This window comes from Strongylocentrotus purpuratus, unplaced genomic scaffold (genome assembly GCF_000002235.5).
Source record: "Strongylocentrotus purpuratus isolate Spur 01 unplaced genomic scaffold, Spur_5.0 spur5_contig_839, whole genome shotgun sequence".
NCBI classification, from domain to species: domain Eukaryota; kingdom Metazoa; phylum Echinodermata; class Echinoidea; order Camarodonta; family Strongylocentrotidae; genus Strongylocentrotus; species Strongylocentrotus purpuratus.
Window position 1 is genome coordinate 815,204 of NW_022145545.1, and position 20,702 is coordinate 835,905.

Consider the following 20,702-nt stretch of genomic DNA (forward strand, 5'->3'; position numbering starts at 1 on the left):
TTATCATTAGTATTCTTATAACTGTTATTAGTAGTATTATTATTATCATCATCATCATCGGCTATACTAAAAAAAAACTTGGATGATGTCGGTATGAAACGTATGCCTTGGACTTGTCAATCTACCTTATCATGGTTTTGATGGTACTTAAATTTGTATTAATCTAAATTAATCATCAATCATTATATAGGCCTAATGAACATGGTGAAGAGCGCAAATTATTGACATTAAAGTCTACTAAGTGTTATCATTTCGAGGATGTCATCGAGTGAAGTATTTAATTTGACATCTGATGTATCTATTGGAGACAGGCATATCCAATGTACCAATTTCATTGGCCTATTCGGGACTCCCCCTACAGGGACTGCTGATGTGAGCAGCTACCAACAAGTATTTGTTGATACCCGAACTGGCTATTGTTCGCAATTGCAAAATATATACAACAACGACAAAACATGCAAACGAAATAACTTTTTGTATGATTATTACACCATATTCGATATTTATGCATTCTCGAATTTATTCTACCTTCACTATGTTGTATCTTCGTTTGCTTATCTTTGGGGTTCATGGTTGATATACAGTTAAGACCTAAATTAGTGATACCCCTTGTAAATTTGATGTTTTTGTGTTTTTCGCAACTCAAGAATGAAAGGTGGACTGGTTCAATTAGGGCCTTTGTTGAAAATTGTCAGACGTAAACTTTAATATGTCTCATTCTCAAAAAAAACATAGAACAGGACATATAAACATTTTAAATACTTAAAGTTTTACGAAACTCTGTAAGGGTATGAATAATTTAGCTGTTAAATATACGTATGTTTTGGTTTTCAGGATTTATCATGCTTTCTTGCTATAGATATTTTCATAACTTTGCAATCATTATATTGAATAGAGGATTTTGCAATATTATAGTAGAAGCTTTACGTATCTTAAACATGTTATTAGTCTTTCGCCTGATGTGTTCTGATGTAGACTGCATCCCTTTAATAAACACACACTGTTATGCCGTTTTCCTCCTGTTGTCGATTCTACCACAGTTTAATATGAATATCCGAAATTACAGAGAAATCATTGCCAAGAAGAGAGCTTTTACCCATATTCGAATCAATAATGTTACACGAAAAAGCTCAAGCTTGTCCAACAAGTCATGGCTATAGCAATTTCCCCCGACGTAATACAGATGAATTTGAACAAACACCAGGAATTTATCTTTCAATATTAAAAGGTTTTAATGCTCTTAAAGGCTTTGATTACAGTAGTATAACAAAGGATTTGTGTTATTTGGTTGTGGTGGGTATTTGTAGTTAAAACACATAGCATTCTTTATTTGCCAATTTTCCTTGTTTTGTTTATCTTCTTCTTCTTGGCTTGGCTTCCTCCAGTTTGGAGAACTGCAGTTTGTGCAGGTGTTGGTAGTACACATATAAAAAGGATAGGCAGGTTTAAAGGTTGCATCACATATGTAGTGGAACGTTTACCATGGAGGTCAAGTATAATGGTTTTAATTTTCTTTAGACCGTAAAAGTAAAAGCTGCGTTGTACATGTATACGTCTTTAAAACATGACGAAGAAGTTTACAAAAACCTTTATGACATATTAATACACTACAAAAATAGATACTTTTCTGTTGTTTTTTCTCTTTGTTTTCGATTCATGCCCTAAGAATTGTCTTGTATTGAATCTGAAGTCCGTCTTCAAGCAAATATAGCTGAGCTTCATTTTTTTTCTCTCTGATTCGTTTTTACATTTATCACTTTGATTGTCATTCTGTTTACTTTACTACCTAATGTAGTTTGTCAAATGAATCATCGCTGTTCTACCAAAGGTTAAAACATTTGCTTTGATTTCATACATCTAAATTCAGACGGGCCATCATTTATGAAAACAGATATCAAAACTGGCAAGAAAATATATTTCTGTTACTCTAAATGAAAATAGTCGATTGGATTTCCATTGACGTCGACCAATGCCTGTGATTAGCGAACATTTACCTCCTTAAAGGGGCACGTTTCCGCCAGTGTAGTTATCGGAACATGCCATCTGCGTAAGAGCCGATTTCTGTTGGTGTCAATAGGCAGCTATAGCACCGTCCGCCAGCGCGTACGTATTTTGAACATGCCCCTTTAAACTATTACTTTTCACCTTAAGCATGACAAGTGCAAGGTCTCGCGGTTTGGTCAATAGGTTCCTGGACTATTGAGTACAAGGTACGGGATTCGAATCCCTGTCACAACATTAAATGTCCTTTGCTACTATATTAATATACGTTCTGCCACTCTCCACCCATGTAAAGTAAATGGGCATACCGAATAGGAAGAAATTCCTTCAATTCTCGAGCTCCTTATCTCGATAAAGATTTTGCAACAATTTTTTTCCATTCTTCTTTTTTCCGCTTTCGATTATTACATTATTCTTTTGAACCATCTTTACCGCATCAACAAAGGGGGCTATTGTAATGAACGAGTATGTAGTATAACTCATAATTGATGAATACAGATCATGTAGATTGTGTGTAATGACTGCGACAAAAAATTGCAAAAAAAAATGTATGAAAGAAAATCATAAAGCAATAAAATACATAATGCCTCAAATTGACTGATAACTTGCTTTATCTTTTGTTTCGTCTTTTTGATTATTTTCCCTCTATTTTGTAAGATTGATTTTTGGTTTGTAACTTTTGTGTTTGTCACTTTTTGTGCTCATAAAGCTTGCATATTGGAACAAGAATATCAAGACAAAAAATATTTTTTCTACTTATGATAATTATGACGCTAGAATTTATAATTAATGACACTTTGTAAAATCAGAATTTGTTGGTAAATTTGCTGTTCAACATTTTGAGTTACTTCCTGTAAAAGAAATTAATATATTATATAATATTCAAGGAATTCATGGAAAGACAGAGTGTGGAGATGCAGACCGAGTCTATCCTTTATAAAAAGAGAGAAGAAATTGTGAAAATGACACATAGACGAGTGAGAGACAGAAAGAGACAACCCCTCTCATCCTATTCTCCAGGGAGCAGTCAGCCAATACAATAAATAGTACAAGATATGATAGAAAATGGATTGAAGCGTGCAAGTGATCAGAATTTAGATTTTATACAAACTAACAGTTAAATAATAACACTTCTTCTCCAAGGATGATTATTTCGTTTTAAAATATGTTAATATAATTATAGCGTTAAAAAACATATATAAGACCAAAAAAAAGACAAGATAGTAGTCATATTGTTAAGTCTTGTTTATTTGAATACTTTCTTTATAACCTGCAATCATTACAGAAAGACAAAATTATGTCATACAAAAATAATTAAATTGAAAGCGATAATATTATATAAAAGCATTGTAAAACATACATGACAATATATTTTACTCGTACACTAAACTGTTGTTATAAATTGCATATTAAAATACAAAATGGCAAAATTAAATACAAAACATGTTTACATAAATTACATTAAGTGCAAAATTGTCAAAATGTTTAAAAATGCTAAAATGCACTTAAAATGCACTTAAAACTTTAATGTGTCTATTGAAATACCAAAGACTAGCTGAACAAGTCTGAAACACTATCAATTAAGTACTGGCATATTAATATTAATCCATTTTAAGAAAAAAAACTTTGCTGGATAATATTCATTAAAAAAAAATATATATGTATAGATGGCAAATTAAACAGTAATGCGATTATAATACGGAGATTACAGTTCCAACGATAGCAACAACAATATTAAACTTATTTGTTTATATGGTATATGTATAGTATACGGTGTACAATGAATGAATTAAATCGAATAAATAGTAATATATCTTATTTTTAAATTATCATCATCTTATGAAATAGAATTGAAGTCATATATCTGTATTAACGAAACATAACATTACAAAGTCAAAGGTATTTTTCCGCTTTCAAGGTTTCTGTGACCTGCATTCTTCATTTGATGTTCACCACTGATTTTCAAAATAAACAAGATATTACTTTTATATACTTATGTTACTTATCAAAGGTCTTTTCTTTGCTTATAACCCCACAAGGATTGGGTTTTTCCTCATAATAAGATGTAATTTTTCGCACTGCCACCTCACAAATCTTAAACTTGCTCGCTCCCAAATAAATTGTCAGACCATCAAACCCAGCTGCAAAGTATGATGCTTAAGCAATTTCTTGTATGGTGTATTAAGTGAATCAAATATTGAAATCATCCCTGATAATGTAACCACAATGTAGGGGTATATACCAATGTAAAAAAAGAAGTATATTTCTGCTTGGAGATTTCCCTTTGTAGGTGCCCCTTTTCCCGGAAATTGCTCTATTTTCTTGGTGCCCCCCCCCCCCCCCCCCACCCACTTTGGAAGTCGCTCGGCCGCCCCTGCCCTTCGACCATAATAGCTTGGGCTTGATAGGGTATATTTATATACACCGGTTATGGGGACATTTATATACACCGGTAATGGTGTTTCTTATTTCAAACGCTATATATTGATATATAGTTTCGCCTCGAATGGCTTTACATATCGGATATCCTACGTTGAGATTGCTTTAATAACCCACGGCAAGTCCAAGTCCCTATAACGCGGTTTCATACACATGTCCCCATAGCACTAGTTTTATAGTATGTAATTATATATATATAGAGAGAGAGAGAGAGAGAGAGGGAGAGAGGGAGTGATTATATATAAAATAATAGAGGAAGAGAAGGAAATGAGAAGCAAGGAGAAGAGGAAAGAAATTGTTACCTAGTGGGCCAGGGTTTGCAAAAGTAAAATAATTCACTGTTGCCCAGAGGCATATGCGAGCCCTCATCATAATTATAGGGTACCCAGGCAAAGATAGAAATATAAAATATAACACATTAAATAAAGGCCCTAGGCCCTAGGCTTAACTGCTCTTTGAACGAACAATTAACAACGACAACAACAATAACACCAACTAAAGCTGGCCTTTTTTATTATTAGTGGAGACGGTTTATTTCATCAAGAGCACCAAATGTTCCGGACGGATTTGGCGCCGCACCGTACTCTCGTCGGTACCAAATCCGCCTGCGTATCCTATCCGTCGTGACACGGTTCGTTGGTAGGTGACGCATTTTTTTGGTGACAACAATATTCCGGGAATATGTTCGACGAATTTATCCCATATCGACGTCCAATATAGTTGTTTTGATTTACCGGTAAGAATCGCCCACATTTTCCTCTTATTTTGTTTCCATATCTCCTTGTAGTGATGTAGAATGAAGGAATATGGTCTAACTACGTTGTTTACGTTTCACTGTAATAATTTTGATAGTATGGTCCCATGTATCGCAAATTGCGTACCGTTCTGTACTATCACTAACTTGATTTGAACTTGTCTGATAAAGCCGGCGCCGCGCCAGGGACTCGTTTCTCGAAACCAATGACGAGACAGTCGTAGCTGTGTCCACCTAATACGGAGATGTTTCTGATGTTCCTATGCCGTTTTACGAAGAGTTTACTCGCTAGACATCTCATGAATTCTCATTATTATCTGAGGGGCCGGGTCCACAATTTACAAGCTTTGCTTTTCAGTGGACCTCTCCATTTTCTCAAAATATAAATGCAATTAAATTTTAAAATTCATTTTTTTGTCTTCCTAAAATGTATAAATTATTATTAAGATTTGTTTATTACCAATGTAACTATGTTTTGTATACATTTTTACATTGTATTCGTTATTATGTATTGTATTTTGTTGGAAATGAAAAAATAAAAATGAAATGAAATGAAAAATGAATTTGATACTAGTAGTATCAGGCCTTATCGTCGAGAATGTATTGTCACTGTTAATGTTATTAATGTTAGCATGATTGACATGTCAAAATCTGGCTTGGTGTGACATAATGTTACGTATTGACATTGCCATTGAATTTAAGTTGCGCTGAAGTTAAGTAGGCCCTCTCTCACTTAAATTTGAAGCCACTCGAGCAGATCGATCATTCAATGGGAGCTCATAGGCTCACTGTACAGCGCTCAATGCGCAAAGTTCTTCATGCTCCCTGGCCTAGCACATAGAACTTTGCGAATTGAGCGCTGTACAGTGAGGTGACGCGCTCACACATAACTGACACACACAAATGGCACTGCACACACATAAAATAGAAAAGTCAACAAACATTTCAGAATAAATTTCCAATTTGTACCTTAGATATAACGAAAACAAGAATTTTTCAAATTTAAAGAAAAGTTACGTAAGATTTAAACTTAGTTGAAATACTTAACCTTTTAAGGATTCTGAAAAAATTGTAATATATAGAGGGTATGACTGAAATATCATGATTTTGGTATCGGATCAAAATGAAAATCGCAGGCTTTCTCCTCGCACCAATATCTTATAACATTGAGCGAATGGAAGCCAGCGATAGTCAATAAGAAGGGCCCTTAATCCTTGTAGACGCCAATTTAGGAAAATGAGGCTGCAATTCTCTAATGTTGTACCCTTTTATTCTTTTGTCCACAGGAGCCTGACCAAGCGGTTGACACAAGGTATTGGGACTTCAAAAAAAAGCTAGACAGAGATATTCTTGTCCAGGTCTAGTAACAGTTTCTACCTGCAGAAGTTTACCCAAGCCACTCAAATTTTCGACCATGCTCACTGTTACATTCTAAAAAGTACATGAGAAAGGTTAATGAGGTAGCTGCTTACTTAGGATGTGGAGGAGGTTTCAGTTTTCAATGGCACTCTACAATAATTAGATCATCTGAAAAGAGATAAAATGTCGGATTATTCTTTTCGTAATACTGGCAGTGGGCGCCAGTCCAGCCTCAGCGTACAGGGCGAGTCCATGGGCAGAGACACTTCAAATGGAAGCGTGAAGAAAAACTACAGATATCGGGTGATATCCAATGACTCCTCAGTGGACGAGACACTCTTCGGATCACATAGAGATAGGAATAGGAAAGCACAGGTTGAATGGAGCGATCATCCACCACAAAGAACGCCCTCTAGTGGGGCAACGAGGAAATCTCCAGCAATCAAACCAATGCTGACTGTCTCCCCGTCCATGCCTAAGACGAGGAATAAGTATCGGATTCAGCAGCACACACCGACTTACGTCGACCACTCCCTCTTTGGGGGACCTCTCGAGGAGCCCTCTTTTGAGGCACCATGGACGGACAAGAAGGCCGATAAACGTAGAAAAACACCTCTTTTGTGGGGGTCCCCTGTTCAGGGTAGTCTTGAATTTGAATCAAGGTCAAACTCAAGCATGGGTGAATGCCCTGGGTCGGCCAGTGGAAGTCGGCCTGGGTCGGCCGCTGGAGGTCGAAGGTCATCCACAGGAAGCAGGCCTCAGTCTGCCTCGGGGAGGCGCTCAGCAACACCTAGTAAACCAGCTCCTTGGAAGTAATAGGTTTGAGCTACTTGAACTTTGATTAATTGGTAGATATATGAAACCCCTGAAATTAGTTTGTGGGAACCTTTGATCAGCCCATTAGAAAAACAAAATGCCATGTGCAAAGTTTGATATATATATAGTAACTGTTTAGTTACAATCCATATTAAATTCTTAAGCTGTGCTACGTTGCATTTTCATGTTTGTACATACATAGTCTATCAAAACACGCGACTGTTTATTAATTGCTGTTTGATGTTAAAATGATAGGCCTACATATATATACATTATATATATACATGTACATGTCTGTTTTGTGTCCTAATTTGTTAATACACATACAGGTGTATACACTGCAGATGATTTTAGAGTGCTTATTTGATTGCTCTCGGGTCCAGAATCTACACTTTTGTGAAATAAGTTGTGTCAAGGGATTATTCATGAATGCTCTAAAAGCATAGAATTTTCAAAAGCGAAGATTAATCTTCTTTTTTAAATGAAATCAATATTTGTATCAAACAGCAGAGGGGGGATTCAGGGAAGAAAAAAGAAGAAGAAGATTTTTCTAATTTTTAAAATCTGTTTGGAGCATTTCTGGCTCCGAACAGACGATATATACCGGTACATGTACAGTGTATATTATGATTGTGTTTATTGTATTTATGTTTTTGTGTTTCCCATCCAGTTTCTCATCAGTGCAAGTACAAATTATATCTATTTCTTTTCATAAGCATACATGTATATTGTTTGTAAACAATACTTTTGGATGTGTAACATTATTCAAAGTAAACTTTCATCTTTCATGTTGGCACGTGACAGGCAAATGGTAATTAAAGGCCCACTGCACTACTTGTAGCTACTTGCGCCCTCTATGTAACAAACAATGCCTAATCGGTGACCATTGGTCCCCCATGATCCTCTTTTTCTTATGTTAACTGAGAGCTGAGTTGATGAGATAACCACCGGTCCAGTGACCTTGCAGGGCAGTCTAATCCCTCCTGTAAACTACGGCAGATAAGCTTTAATACATTGCTTTTAGGCTATTGCTTAAAGTGAATCTAGCTTTTAGGTTTGCCCAGGTATAGTTCTACTAACGCATACAACTTTGTCTCGGGGCACAGTATCGTTTTGAGATGTCCTTGGGCTATAGTTTTCATTGTGCCCCTCAAAACAGTCATTATTTGTATACATGTCCTGGGACCTTTCAAAGAAGCTGAATGAATGTGGATGAAATAATATTGTAATTGTATATAATGTTGTCATCATATCTACTTCGTTATGTACAGCTTTAATACATACCTTTTTAATATGACCAAGTAAAAAATACTTGGTGCAAAAGGTGTGATCGAGCCCGCTCTCCAATGTGATTTGTTATGAAGTTTTGGTTGACACTCAGAGACGTTTCTTCTGTATTCTCTGATCATTTTGATTTGTAATTTGCATCATAATATAGTATAGTCCAGAAATGTTACCGGTAGTTATACCTCTATTTATTGCTATAACAAGCTGTTACAGGAGTAAAAGTTCTCTACGCTGCACGTAATACGCTCATAATTGATTAAAGTTTCCATAAATTGTTATTGTCATTGGGCATACACAATATATGTAATTTGGTGGTGAGGTCAGCTGGTAAAAGAATTTTTTTGATGTAATGATTGCCTATTAACTCTTGGGTATGAGTGTCCCATGTATATGAAAAACAGTTTTTATTTGTAAATTATAGACTACTTAGACACTAAACAGGTTTGTATATGAATTATGTGCCAAGAATGTACTACATGTATGTACAGTTGGTATATTTTGTGTAAAAAACATGTTTATAAATAATGTGAAATTAATTGTTGAAGGTTGTTTCGAGATAAAAGACAAACATAAATGAAAATATCGTGTGTGAAAGTAATTTCTTTTGTTGTGCATTTAGTTACCATTATACGACACTTGAAACATGAATATATAATGCAATGTAAGTTGTTTTACACCATGAAATCTAAACATAGATAGCACATGCTGTTAAAGACGGGTTAATTGAGAAAGAGTATCACACATACCAAGCTACCGACAGTAGGAAGCACATTCCAAAAGATGTTGTGAAATGGAATATATGGTATTGTTATGTTCCAAATGAATAGATGATACAATCAGAAAAATACATATTTACTTGCCTTCATTTGTCCACGGGTTAAAATCTAGTAGGAATTTCTGAGCATTGTTTTACAACTAATATGTCTCAAGATTTAGTGTAGATAAATTCTACAAGATTTGATTTACAATATACATTATGTACCAAGTCCAGCTTGATACTAAATGCAGTAAATGCTGAATTGTTGATGTAATTAAAAAAAATAGCAATCAAGTGTTACAGTATATCATTAATAATGCTTGCTTTAAAGACAATTTTACATATTTGAAAAGAAGACAACATACCTGTAGTCAAAAATAATTTTTAGGCTATATTCACATGTAGACTTTATTGCAACATAGTCTCGTAATAGCTTTTTTGTTTCATCTATTGTAGACATACATGAAAATAATAATGTTTAATATACAGTATAAACATATAATCAACAAATTAATAATAAAGTAAATTGAATGTGCAAAAAATATATTTGGTTGCATTTTGCTGGAAGATATGAAAATATGTTGCATAAATTATTGAAATATACAAACATGCATAGATTTAGCAAAGTGACAATGTGACCAATTGGAACTGCAAGTAAGTGCATTGTTATTGAACAATCTTTTAATTTTTTTAAATAATATGATTAGAGTCTTCTTGGCTTTAACTTGGAGGGTTAAACTTTGTGTCAGTCATGTGCAAACCATGGTGCAAGAGGCTAGAGCTATATGAGATAATCTTTCAATGAAATATTTCTCACGAAGGAGAACATTGGAGAGACCTAGAGAATATTTAGTATATACTATGAGAACATAATTTGCCATATGTTAGAGCTGATTAGCATTGTATTTGGTATTAGAGTCTAGTCTAAATGACTGAACTGCATTCCTGCTGACAATATGTGCTACACAATACACATTGAGGTATACACCCTGCTAGACTTGATATGTACAACCTTGTTTTGACACCAGGGCCCAATTGCATAAAACTTACCGTTGATGTAACTTAGTCACCATGGCAACATCACTCAACAGCCAATCAAATCAAGGTTTCCTAGAAAATTACAATTAATGGCAAAGTTACCATCAATGTAAGTTTTATGCAACGGGCCCTGCTCTACTAAATCTAAAGAATTAACTAATTTGTGTTACTTTATACAAAAAAGTAAAAGTTTTGATGCTAACATAGGTTCTACCTCTAGTTTTTTGTTGTTGTAAATTCCTTTAGAGTGGTGAAGGCTTGCAAATGCTTGAAACTACATATTAAAGTACAATGTACTTTCAATTCTCTCCTAACCACAAGTTCACATCATGATTGCATTTAAATGTATAATTAATATTATCCTGAGAATGATCTTAGTGCATAGCAAATGGAAATATATTAACAGGTAATGCAGTGTTGATATAAGTCTAAGGAATGAAAGAAAATTCCATCAATTACCTCAATAAAAATTAGGGTAGAACAAAATACCACACAGGTTTATTTTGTTTATATTTTCGAGAAGTTGCATACACATGTACTTGATACACCAAATACTAGACTCCCCCATCAAAAATATATGTTTTCACTTAAGTTACATGAATGGCCTTTACCAATAACTATTTTTAAAAAATGTGATGGAATCAAAATTTGAACAACAAGAAACCCAATTTCTTCCTCTTAGTCAGAAGACTTTGGGAAATGGGCAAAAGCATGAAAAAGACTACGATAACATAACAAATATTGCACATCATAATTGTTTAGGTCGCATAGTAAGTATGAAATTGACACACTGATAGAAACTTGAATAGTATCACAAGATTGTCTTTTGACAATAAAACTCAATGGAATAAAAGTGACATAATAATACATGTATTATATGCAATTGATTGATTGATTGATTGATTTCTGTTTGATTTTCTTTTTCTTTTGCATTTTTACAAATATATAACAAACAAATATTGCAAATTTACACATGACAAAAGAATATATGTAGAATAAAGTAAGGCTGGGTGTAACTAATCGAGAACATCAAACAGGAGGGTTGACAAAACACTTCATATTGACGCTATAACTGTACAAGGACAGTTTATACATAGACACTAGACACCAGAAACTATATGTAAGCACTATCCTGAATAACAAATGCATCACCAGATTATGTACCAATAGGGCAATTCCAATTGGTAATTTTTGAAATGTAACCAAATTTAATGCATACGTCTAGTTTGTCAAGTGCCATCAGCTATTACAAATATTTGCACTGTACATGATGAGAATTCCATATGGTGGTAGGCTAGAGCACAGTGCATTACACAAGACATGTCTCTCGTAAAAGTGAATGACAACACCGGTTATTGGGTAAACATCAGAATGGTGTCAAATTCCCAACGAAAACCTGACTACTAGGCGTCTTTATTATGGAAATAATTGTACATGTAATTTGGCATATTTTCAAGAAAGACATATCTGTGGAAGCAAATCAAAAATGGAAGTATACGATATATGAAAAGCAGCTGTGGTTGATATGTATATACATATATAGCTGGACTATTGAAACATTAAGTACGACAAGTGTATCTACATAATGCACTGACATATTTACACATAGACATAGCACATAATACATTACTTAATATAAATTACATTTCACTATGAACTCTTAACAGGTCCAGAACACAGATCATTTTTGAAAAAATTATATTGGCATAAAATTTGAAGTTACAATGCATTAAAAATAAAAAGAATCTATGTTCTTCTGAGAACATTCAACAGTCTGCAATTTGGGCACTGTTGACAATTGGCTCATTAACAAAGGACACTAAATTGATTGCATCTTCATTTCAATGTAAAAAAAACACATTGTATATTGGAATTATGAGAAACGTATTGGTTCTGCACTTACTATTGGTTCCAGATGAAAGTATATTCTTGATATCTTTGTTTTCTAATCTTCTATGATAAAAAGGTATTAAAATGATTTTTTTCATTTTCATATACGTGCAGAGGAAAAAGGAAATGAAAATACTGACTGACTTTCTAAAAAATAAGATGTGCAGGCACATGTTTATGTACTGGTACATATCTGAATAAGCCTTTACAAAGTCTGAGCTAAAATTTACATCAGAAGTACAAGAATAAAATCAGACATATGTTGGAAACATGTGAAAATTTGTCTTTTTTGTATTAAAGGACAAATTTAAAGTTTAAAGAAATTGACATGTATATATATCTCTTTATAATACAGCACTGAATAACTGATTTGTGATTTTACGTTTAAATCATAGGGATCTTTATTGCACATTGAAGGATAAGAGTAGCTCCTCCCAAGGTGTTTTAAACAAGAATAACCAATAAATATTGACAACTTTGCGCAGCTTTCATTTCCCTGTAGAAAACTTCAACCAAAAAAAGTAAACAATCCCTACTTGTAACTCTATATTTCAGTTCATAACATTATTAAATTTCAAGAAGCTCAATTTCTTTGTTGACTTGTTCTAAATATATTCAAGACAGATATTTTCCATCTTCAAGCTGTTCATCTACACGAGAAGCATTAATGTGCTCCTCCAGGACTTATTTCATCAAAGTTTTTATGGTTAGGACTAGGATTACAGTTGGATTTTAGGTTTAAGATTAGGTTGAAGTTGAAGTTATGAAATTTGACTTGGCCTGACTTGGGGCCAATCAGGTATAATACTTCTCTGGACAACGCAACCGCAGTAATCATGTGCATGCAACATACGCGAAATTCGGTCTGTTTCGCAAACGCTAGCGCGCGCTGACCATGTAGAGATTAAGTCGTTGACTACCGCTAATGAAGTCTCTTCGTTTACGTGCAGTTGTCCAAAAGAAGTCGTAGATGGCGTTAACCAGTATTTGCCAAGCTACACTCCTTTAGTTTGCCACAAAGTTTGCCCTCCAGAGGGCGACCTTTCCATCCTTGCTGCCTGCCCCGGTGATGACGTAACGTAACTCTGCCTGGCACATGGACCTGATAGCATCTTCATGAGCCTCGAGCTCCTTCTCGTACTCACAGGTGTTGGCATCGAAGAGGTGAATCTTGCCTTGTTTGCTACCAGCCCATATCTAAACCGATATAAACAATAAAGTAATCAAAATAAGAATTATAAAATTGCTGTTGTAACTTTAGTTTCCACTGAAATGACCGCACATTGAGCTAGACTACGGAGAGTCTTGGCTGCCGGGATTGGCTTTTCTTTTTGGAATAATGAGCTGATCTCCAAAGAGGATGGAAGGGAAAAGAGGAGGATGACATCATAGCTACACTAGGGGGGGGGGGGGGGACAGCTTTGGGTATTAGTATAAGTGATACAGGGCAACATTAATGTAGACCTCTGAAATGGCTTCTTTACATTTTATCTAAAACCTAGCCTGATATGTGTTATGAGATAAAAATGTATTGAATATGTTACAGAACAAACCACTGAAGACTGCTATTGCATTCCATATGATTTATGAAGAAAATCTTTTCATAGACAGATAATAACAAAGCATTTGGAGGCAGAGGCTCTAAGTGGAGAATGTATAATATACTGACCCTGGTTCCTACGGCAACAAGCTTGCTGATACCCCGGCATGATATGGTAAGAAGCTTCTCTTGTTTGAAGGTGTTCACATTCCAGCAGGCTACCTCTCCTCTCCTACCACAACCTGTCCAGATCTGTCAAAGAACAAAGATTAGCTGTAAGTAACGTTCTATATAATGTTATTAAAATCTAAATAAAACTTAAAATGATCATCATTATTCAACACCGTCATCCCCACAATCAAGATAAGATGAAGCACCATTCTCATTATCCTCCCTCTCCTCCTCCTCCCCATCCTCATTATATAAAAATCCCCATCCTCCTCATCACCATCATCATCATCATCACCATCATCATTTTCATCTTCCCTATCATAATAAACATCCTCCTCCTCATCATCATCATCTTCATCACTACCATCAGCATTATTCCCCTCAATTCTATCATCACCACCATCATCTTCCTCATCATCATCATCTTCCTCATCGTCATCATTTTCATCACCACCACCATCCTGAATCTTTATCATCACGATTTGCATCATCTCCTGCCTCTGTCTCAGCCTCATAGTCCCACTCATGATACTAATAGTTATATAACTTACCCTGTTCCCTAGAAGAAGGAACGACTCAATGAGGGATGGACCCCCATCTTTGTCAAGATGCTGGAGGCTGCTCAGCTCACTACCATCCAGGCCTATGACTTTGATATCAGTCTTGGTACCTGCAAAATACAATACCAGGTGGAGTTTAGCTATCATAGAGTCAGGGACATTGACGATCGAGGGAATGAAAAACATTTTGCATATTGCAAATGTGTTCACAGCATGATGAGATGATAATCATATAAAAAGTAAAATCTCATTCTCTTGTCTTTTTTAAAAGTAAACAAATGTTTGCTGATAATCATTGAGACCAATAACAATGATAAAGATACATCAATAATAATCATGATCATATCAATAATAGAAATAATAGACAAATACAGGACTGTTTCTAAACACTTTTACAAATGACAATAATAATAAAGAAACTTGAAATAATAATAATCTACTGCAAAAGAAGTACATGTCTAAAATGAGCAAATTAAAAGATATCAACATGCCATAAGACTGCATGAATAATATCATAATATATGAGACAGGTGTACTATATGATGATGATAGTCATGCTGTTGATAATTGCAAGGAAACTTACAGCACCATAACTTGTCATTGTACCATCTCATTGAGACGAGCGTCTTGGTATTCTTCAGCTGTATCTGATGTTTCTGTGACAAGCTCTGCGTGTCCCAACCAAAGATCTGCCCATTCAAGCTGCATGTGAAGGCAATCCTGAATACAGAAATGCAACATATTGATTGAAACAAGGTGTATACAATACTAGCATAATGAAAATAATAAAATGCTCAACATGAAATGTAATACAGTACTGGACAAGGTCACAAGTTTGGTGGTATGGTCGATTTTTCTTTATGCATATACAAAACCCAAATCAATCACTTTTCTTTAATAAGCTTTGAAGGTTGTTAGAGGATATCATCGCTAAGATTAATCTGTGCTGCCAAACAAATCTGTTTTCTCTTTTGTAATACACTGTACACTGGGGATTCCATAGCACATTTTTTCCAGATTTATCAACATATAAACACGTCGTTTCACATTTGTAAATTAAGTTCCAGAGCAATTTCGTTTCTAAAATAATCATGATACTATACTATACTATACTTTGAATGACAACAGATTAAACATTCTACTGTATCTATATAACTTGTTGGCTACTGAATTATCTATTCCCCGTAGGCTTAATACAGGGATCATCAAGTTCAACACAAAATGCTTCATTTTTAGATAAGGTCAAAGGTGTGGAGGTAATTGGCTAAGCGTACAACTAACTTTTGAAAATGTATGTTGTAAAATCATACTTACTTGCCATCTTCTGATATGGTCATGTCAGAGACAATGTCGTTATGTTCTACAAGCTGTTTGTTTGACAGGCAGCTGGGTATGTCAATGATGTAGATGGTTGTATCGAACGACCCCGCCCATACCTGCTCTCCTCTCACAGACAGCAGGCAGCACTGTTACACATACAAAGAAATAAATGAATGATACATAATTACTAGTAAGGTGAGTGTTGAATAAACTTTGAATTGAATTGAATTATCAAACGTAACTATTTGGCCATTAAAAATACCTTTTTTTTCATGAAGAATTTTAATCATTCATCTATTATAGGCTAGTTTGATGATAAAAGGAACTTTACCCAATTTTCATTTGAAAGTAAAATTATTTGAATTCCAACTAAGCTTGCTCAATACACTCTTCCCTCTTTGAAGGTTATAAATGATATAAAAATAGTCAATGTGACTTTTGAACAAAAAATAATGTTTGTACTAACAATGTACATTAAATCATGACACCGACCTTGGCAATGTACAAATATATTCAACTTGAAGTCAAAAAGACTTTTTAAAAAGATGAGAAGAACTGAAAAATTTACCACTCTGTCCTTGGCGTCGGCAAATTCCGCCTCCAGCACGAAGTTGCTCCCGTCGAAGACCTTGACCTTGCCTGACCCCATGGCGCACCAGAGTTTGGGCGTGGCCTCCTCCTCGCTCATACTTCGGTCTGAAAAGACAGAGGCTGAGGGATGTACAGAGGGTATAGTAAGGGGTCAGTTCTGATGTGTGTGCCGTCGGTGGGGGCAGCATGCATCAGGGGATATTTATCCTGACATACTACTAACTAGGCCCCTCTTGATCAAAAGGTATCATCTATTCTAATAGCACTGATCCGGAGAATTCATGAATTATTATTGTAGTGTAATTACATTTTTGGTAAAAATATTTAGATTTGTTTCTGAGTTATTACACGGTTAGAATAAATTCCACACGGCAGCATACTTACCTGACCCAGCACAAAGAAATATCTAGCTGAAATTCCTCATAAACTAAAATACACAAACAAAACTATTTCACTATTCACTTCAAGGACCTTAGAGGATGATAAACCGTGCGTTGTGTGGTGAAAAAGAAATATCTAACCTGTTGAATTATGTGCATTTTGAAAACAGTGTAGTCACAAACAAAGGAAAATCGCTAATCATGCATAGCTTTTCTAGAAAATGGTATTACTATGAGTTTTTAGATTAAAAAAGAAAGATATAAAAGAAACCCAAAGAACCATGCAGACATCAAGCTGAGTGGACTTACTGCCCGGTGTGTAGACCATAGCCTCCACTGTAGTCCTCTGTGCCTCGTTACTGGATGGGTTAAACTTGTGAACCAAAGCTGAGCTTGTCTCTGGTGGAACCCGTCCCATGCCCTCCTCTCTCAACCGTGAGAAGTGACACAGATGCTGAAACATAAAAGGAAAGAAAAAGAAAATTTTGTTGTGAAAAATTGGTAATTGGATGATCATAGTCTCTCAATTCATTGTGTCTTAATTGCTATCAGATCGGTTAAACTTGTGAACCATGGCTGAACTGATCTCTGCTGGAATGCACCCCATGCCATCCTCTCTAAACAGTAAGAAGTGATGCAGATGTTTAAATTAGAAATTTTACCAAATTTTGAAATAAAGACTGCTTAAAGGAAAGATCATGTTTTTACATTATGTTTAGACAACAACAACAACTAGATGGAATTTTGACTGCGCGCAGTCGAAAATGATGCCTCCGCCATAGAGCAATTTAAACAAGTTTGGAGTTTAAATCTCCAGTGGTTCTTGAGATATCATGATAACAATCTCAATGTATGGCATTTCGTAAGTTGACCTCTGTGACCCTTGACCTTTGACCTACGTGCTCCAAAATCTAATCAGATTGTCTTCCTATGGTGATACACACTATCATTAAGTTTGAAGTTTAAATCTCCAGTGGTTCTTGAGATATTATGATATGGTGATACATACTATCATTAAGTTTGAAGTGAAAATTCTCCAGTGGTTCTTGAGATATCGCAATAACGATCTCAATGTATAGAATTTCATAAGTTGACCTCTGTGACCCTTGACCTTTGACCTACGTGCTCCAAAATCTAATCAGATCGTCTTCCTATGGTGATACATACTATCCTTAAGTTTGAAGTTTAAATCTCAAATGGTTCTTGAGATATCATGATAACAATCTCAATGTATGGAATTTCATAAGTTGACCTCTGTGACCCTTGACCTTTGACATACGTGCTCCAAAATCTAATCAGATTGTTTTCCTATAGTGATACACACTATCACTAAGTTTGAAGTTTAAATCTCCAGTGGTTCTTGAGATATCATGATAACAATCTCAATGTATGGAATTTCATAAGTTGACCTCTGTGACCCTTGACCTTTGACATACGTGCTCCAAAATCTAATCAGATCGTCTTCCTATGGTGATACATACTATCCTTAAGTTTGAAGTTTAAATCTCAAATGGTTCTTGAGATATCGCGCTAACAAACTCAATACAAGGAATTTCATAAGTTGACCTCTGTGACCTGTGACCTTTGACCTACGTACTCCAAAATCTAATCAGATCGTCTTCCTATGGTGATAAATACTATTCCCGAGTCTTAAGTTTAAATCTTAAATGGTTCTTGAGATATTGTGATAACGGTCAAACGGGACGGACGGACGGACGTACGGACGGACGTACGGACGGACGGACGTACGGACGGACGTACGGTACTACTCACGACAGTATGCTTGTGAGATTTTTGTCTTGTGTGTCTGAAAAAAAGGGGTATCTTGTGTGTCTTTTCATTTTTTCCTTCTAAAGACTACTTGTGTGTCTTAATTCCCAACTTCTTGTGTGTTTGTCTAAAATTAAATGAAAATGCATCTTGTGTGTTTTTTAATACAATATGTGTTGAGACTGGTTTTTAAAATTAAAATTAAGGCTTGTATGCCCAAAAGACATTATTGTCTACCTCTATCCAAGTCAGGAAAATTAAGGCTTGTGTCCCGCAAAAACACATCATTTACCCGCCTAAGTCGTGAAAATTGAGGCTTGTGTGGCAGAAAAGACGATCAGCTACCCTGTCCAAGACAAGAAAATTAAGGCTTGTGTGCCTAAAAAACTTGATGTCCAAAAAGTATACAACTATTTATTTGTGACTTTTGAATGACCAAAAAATTGATTTATCTTTTTTCCTCATTGAATAGAAACATCACACACATATAATACAGGTAATGCAATAATATTCCAATGCTGTGGAGGAACCAATGAAAAGCCAAGGAGCTTGTCATGGCAGAAAGACATTATTATCTACCCCTGTCCAAGTCAAGAAAATTAAGGCTTGTGTGGCATAAAAAACATTACATGTATTATATACCTCTGTCCAAGTCATGAAAATTAAGGCTTGTGTGGCAGAAAGACATTACATGTATTATATACCCCTGTCCAAGTCAAGAAAATTAAGGCTTGTGTGGCAGTAAGACATTATTGTCTACCCCTGTCCAAGTCAAGAAAATTAAGGCTTGTGTGGCAGAAAAACATTACATGTATTATATACCTCTGTCCAAGTCATGAAAATTAAGGCTTGTGTGGCAATAAGACATTATTGTCTACCCCTGTCCAAGTCAAGAAAATTAGGGCTTGTGTGGCAGAAAGACATTACATGTATTATATACCTCTGTCCAAGTCATGGATATTAAGGCTTGTGTGGCAGTAAGACATTATTGTCTACCCCTGTCCAAGTCAAGAAAACGAGGGCTTGTATGGCAGAAAGACATTACATGTATTATATACCTCTGTCCAAGTAATGAAAATAAAGGCTTGTGTGGCAGAAAGACATTACATGTATTATATACCTCTGTCCAAGTCAAGAAAATTAAGGCTTCTGTGGAAAAAAAAAAACATTACATGTCTGCATTTAAAGTGAATTTTGATGTGGAATTGGGAAATCTTAATGAATTTTGATATTTGGAATCTCAAAGTTTGTGAATTTCAAAGTTTAAATTCATCCAATGTACAGAAAGCCAGTACAGAAAGCCAGTTCTGTGGCATAAAAAAAACATTACATGTATTATATACCTCTGTCCAAGTTATGAAAATTAAGGCTTGTGTGGCAGAAAGACATTACATGTATTATATACCCCTGTCCAAGTCAAGAAAATTAAGGCTTGTGTGGCAGTAAGACATTATTGTCTACCCCTGTCCAAGTCAAGAAAATTAAGGCTTGTGTGGCAGAAAAACATTACATGTATTATATACCCCTGTCCAAGTCAAGAAAATTAAGGCTTGTGTGGCAGAAAGACATTACATGTATTATATACCTCTGTCCAAGTCATGAAAATTAAGGCTTGTGTGGCAGTAAGACATTATTGTCTACCCCTGTCCAAGTCAAGAAAATGAGGGCTTGTGTGGCAGAAAAACATTACATGTATTATATACCTCTGTCCAAGTCATGAAAATTAAGGCTTGTGTGGCAGTAAGACATTATTGTCTACCCCTGTCCAAGTCAAGAAAATGAGGGCTTGTGTGGCAGAAAGACATTACATGTATTATATACCTCTGTCCAAGTCATGAAAATTAAGGCTTGTGTGGCAGAAAAACATTACATTATATACCTCTGTCCAAGTCATGAAAATTAAGGCTTGTGTGGCAGTAAGACTTTACAGCACTGGCTTTCTGTACATTGGATGAATTTAAACTTTGAAATTCACAAACTTTGAGATTCCAAATATCAAAATTCATTAAGATTTCCCAATTCCACATCA

The 20,702-nt window shown here is 35.2% G+C and overlaps 2 protein-coding genes across 2 annotated transcripts in view; one reads left to right on the forward strand and one right to left on the reverse strand.

Moving 5' to 3' along the window:
• The first annotated feature begins 5,044 nt into the window (after positions 1-5,044).
• On the forward strand, positions 5,045-7,906 carry LOC100891926 (RBPJ-interacting and tubulin-associated protein 1-like). Its single transcript, XM_003727418.3, has 2 exons — positions 5,045-5,176; positions 6,481-7,906. The coding sequence occupies exon 2, from the start codon at positions 6,737-6,739 to the stop codon at positions 7,367-7,369; it is 633 nt and encodes a 210-aa protein (XP_003727466.1). The 5' UTR covers positions 5,045-5,176; positions 6,481-6,736; the 3' UTR covers positions 7,370-7,906.
• Positions 7,907-11,462: 3,556 nt separating this feature from the next.
• The window catches only part of LOC100891864 (DENN domain-containing protein 3), a 54,397-nt gene continuing 45,157 nt past the window's right edge, over positions 11,463-20,702 (reverse strand). Inside the window, exons 19-25 of the mRNA XM_030987723.1 lie at positions 17,213-17,357; positions 16,501-16,643; positions 15,927-16,078; positions 15,196-15,332; positions 14,604-14,722; positions 14,011-14,133; positions 11,463-13,538 (exon numbers count right to left, since the gene is read on the reverse strand). Of these exons, the coding sequence (XP_030843583.1) occupies positions 13,347-13,538; positions 14,011-14,133; positions 14,604-14,722; positions 15,196-15,332; positions 15,927-16,078; positions 16,501-16,643; positions 17,213-17,357 (1,011 nt within the window). The 3' untranslated portion in view covers positions 11,463-13,346. The remainder of the gene's footprint in view (positions 13,539-14,010; positions 14,134-14,603; positions 14,723-15,195; positions 15,333-15,926; positions 16,079-16,500; positions 16,644-17,212; positions 17,358-20,702) is intronic.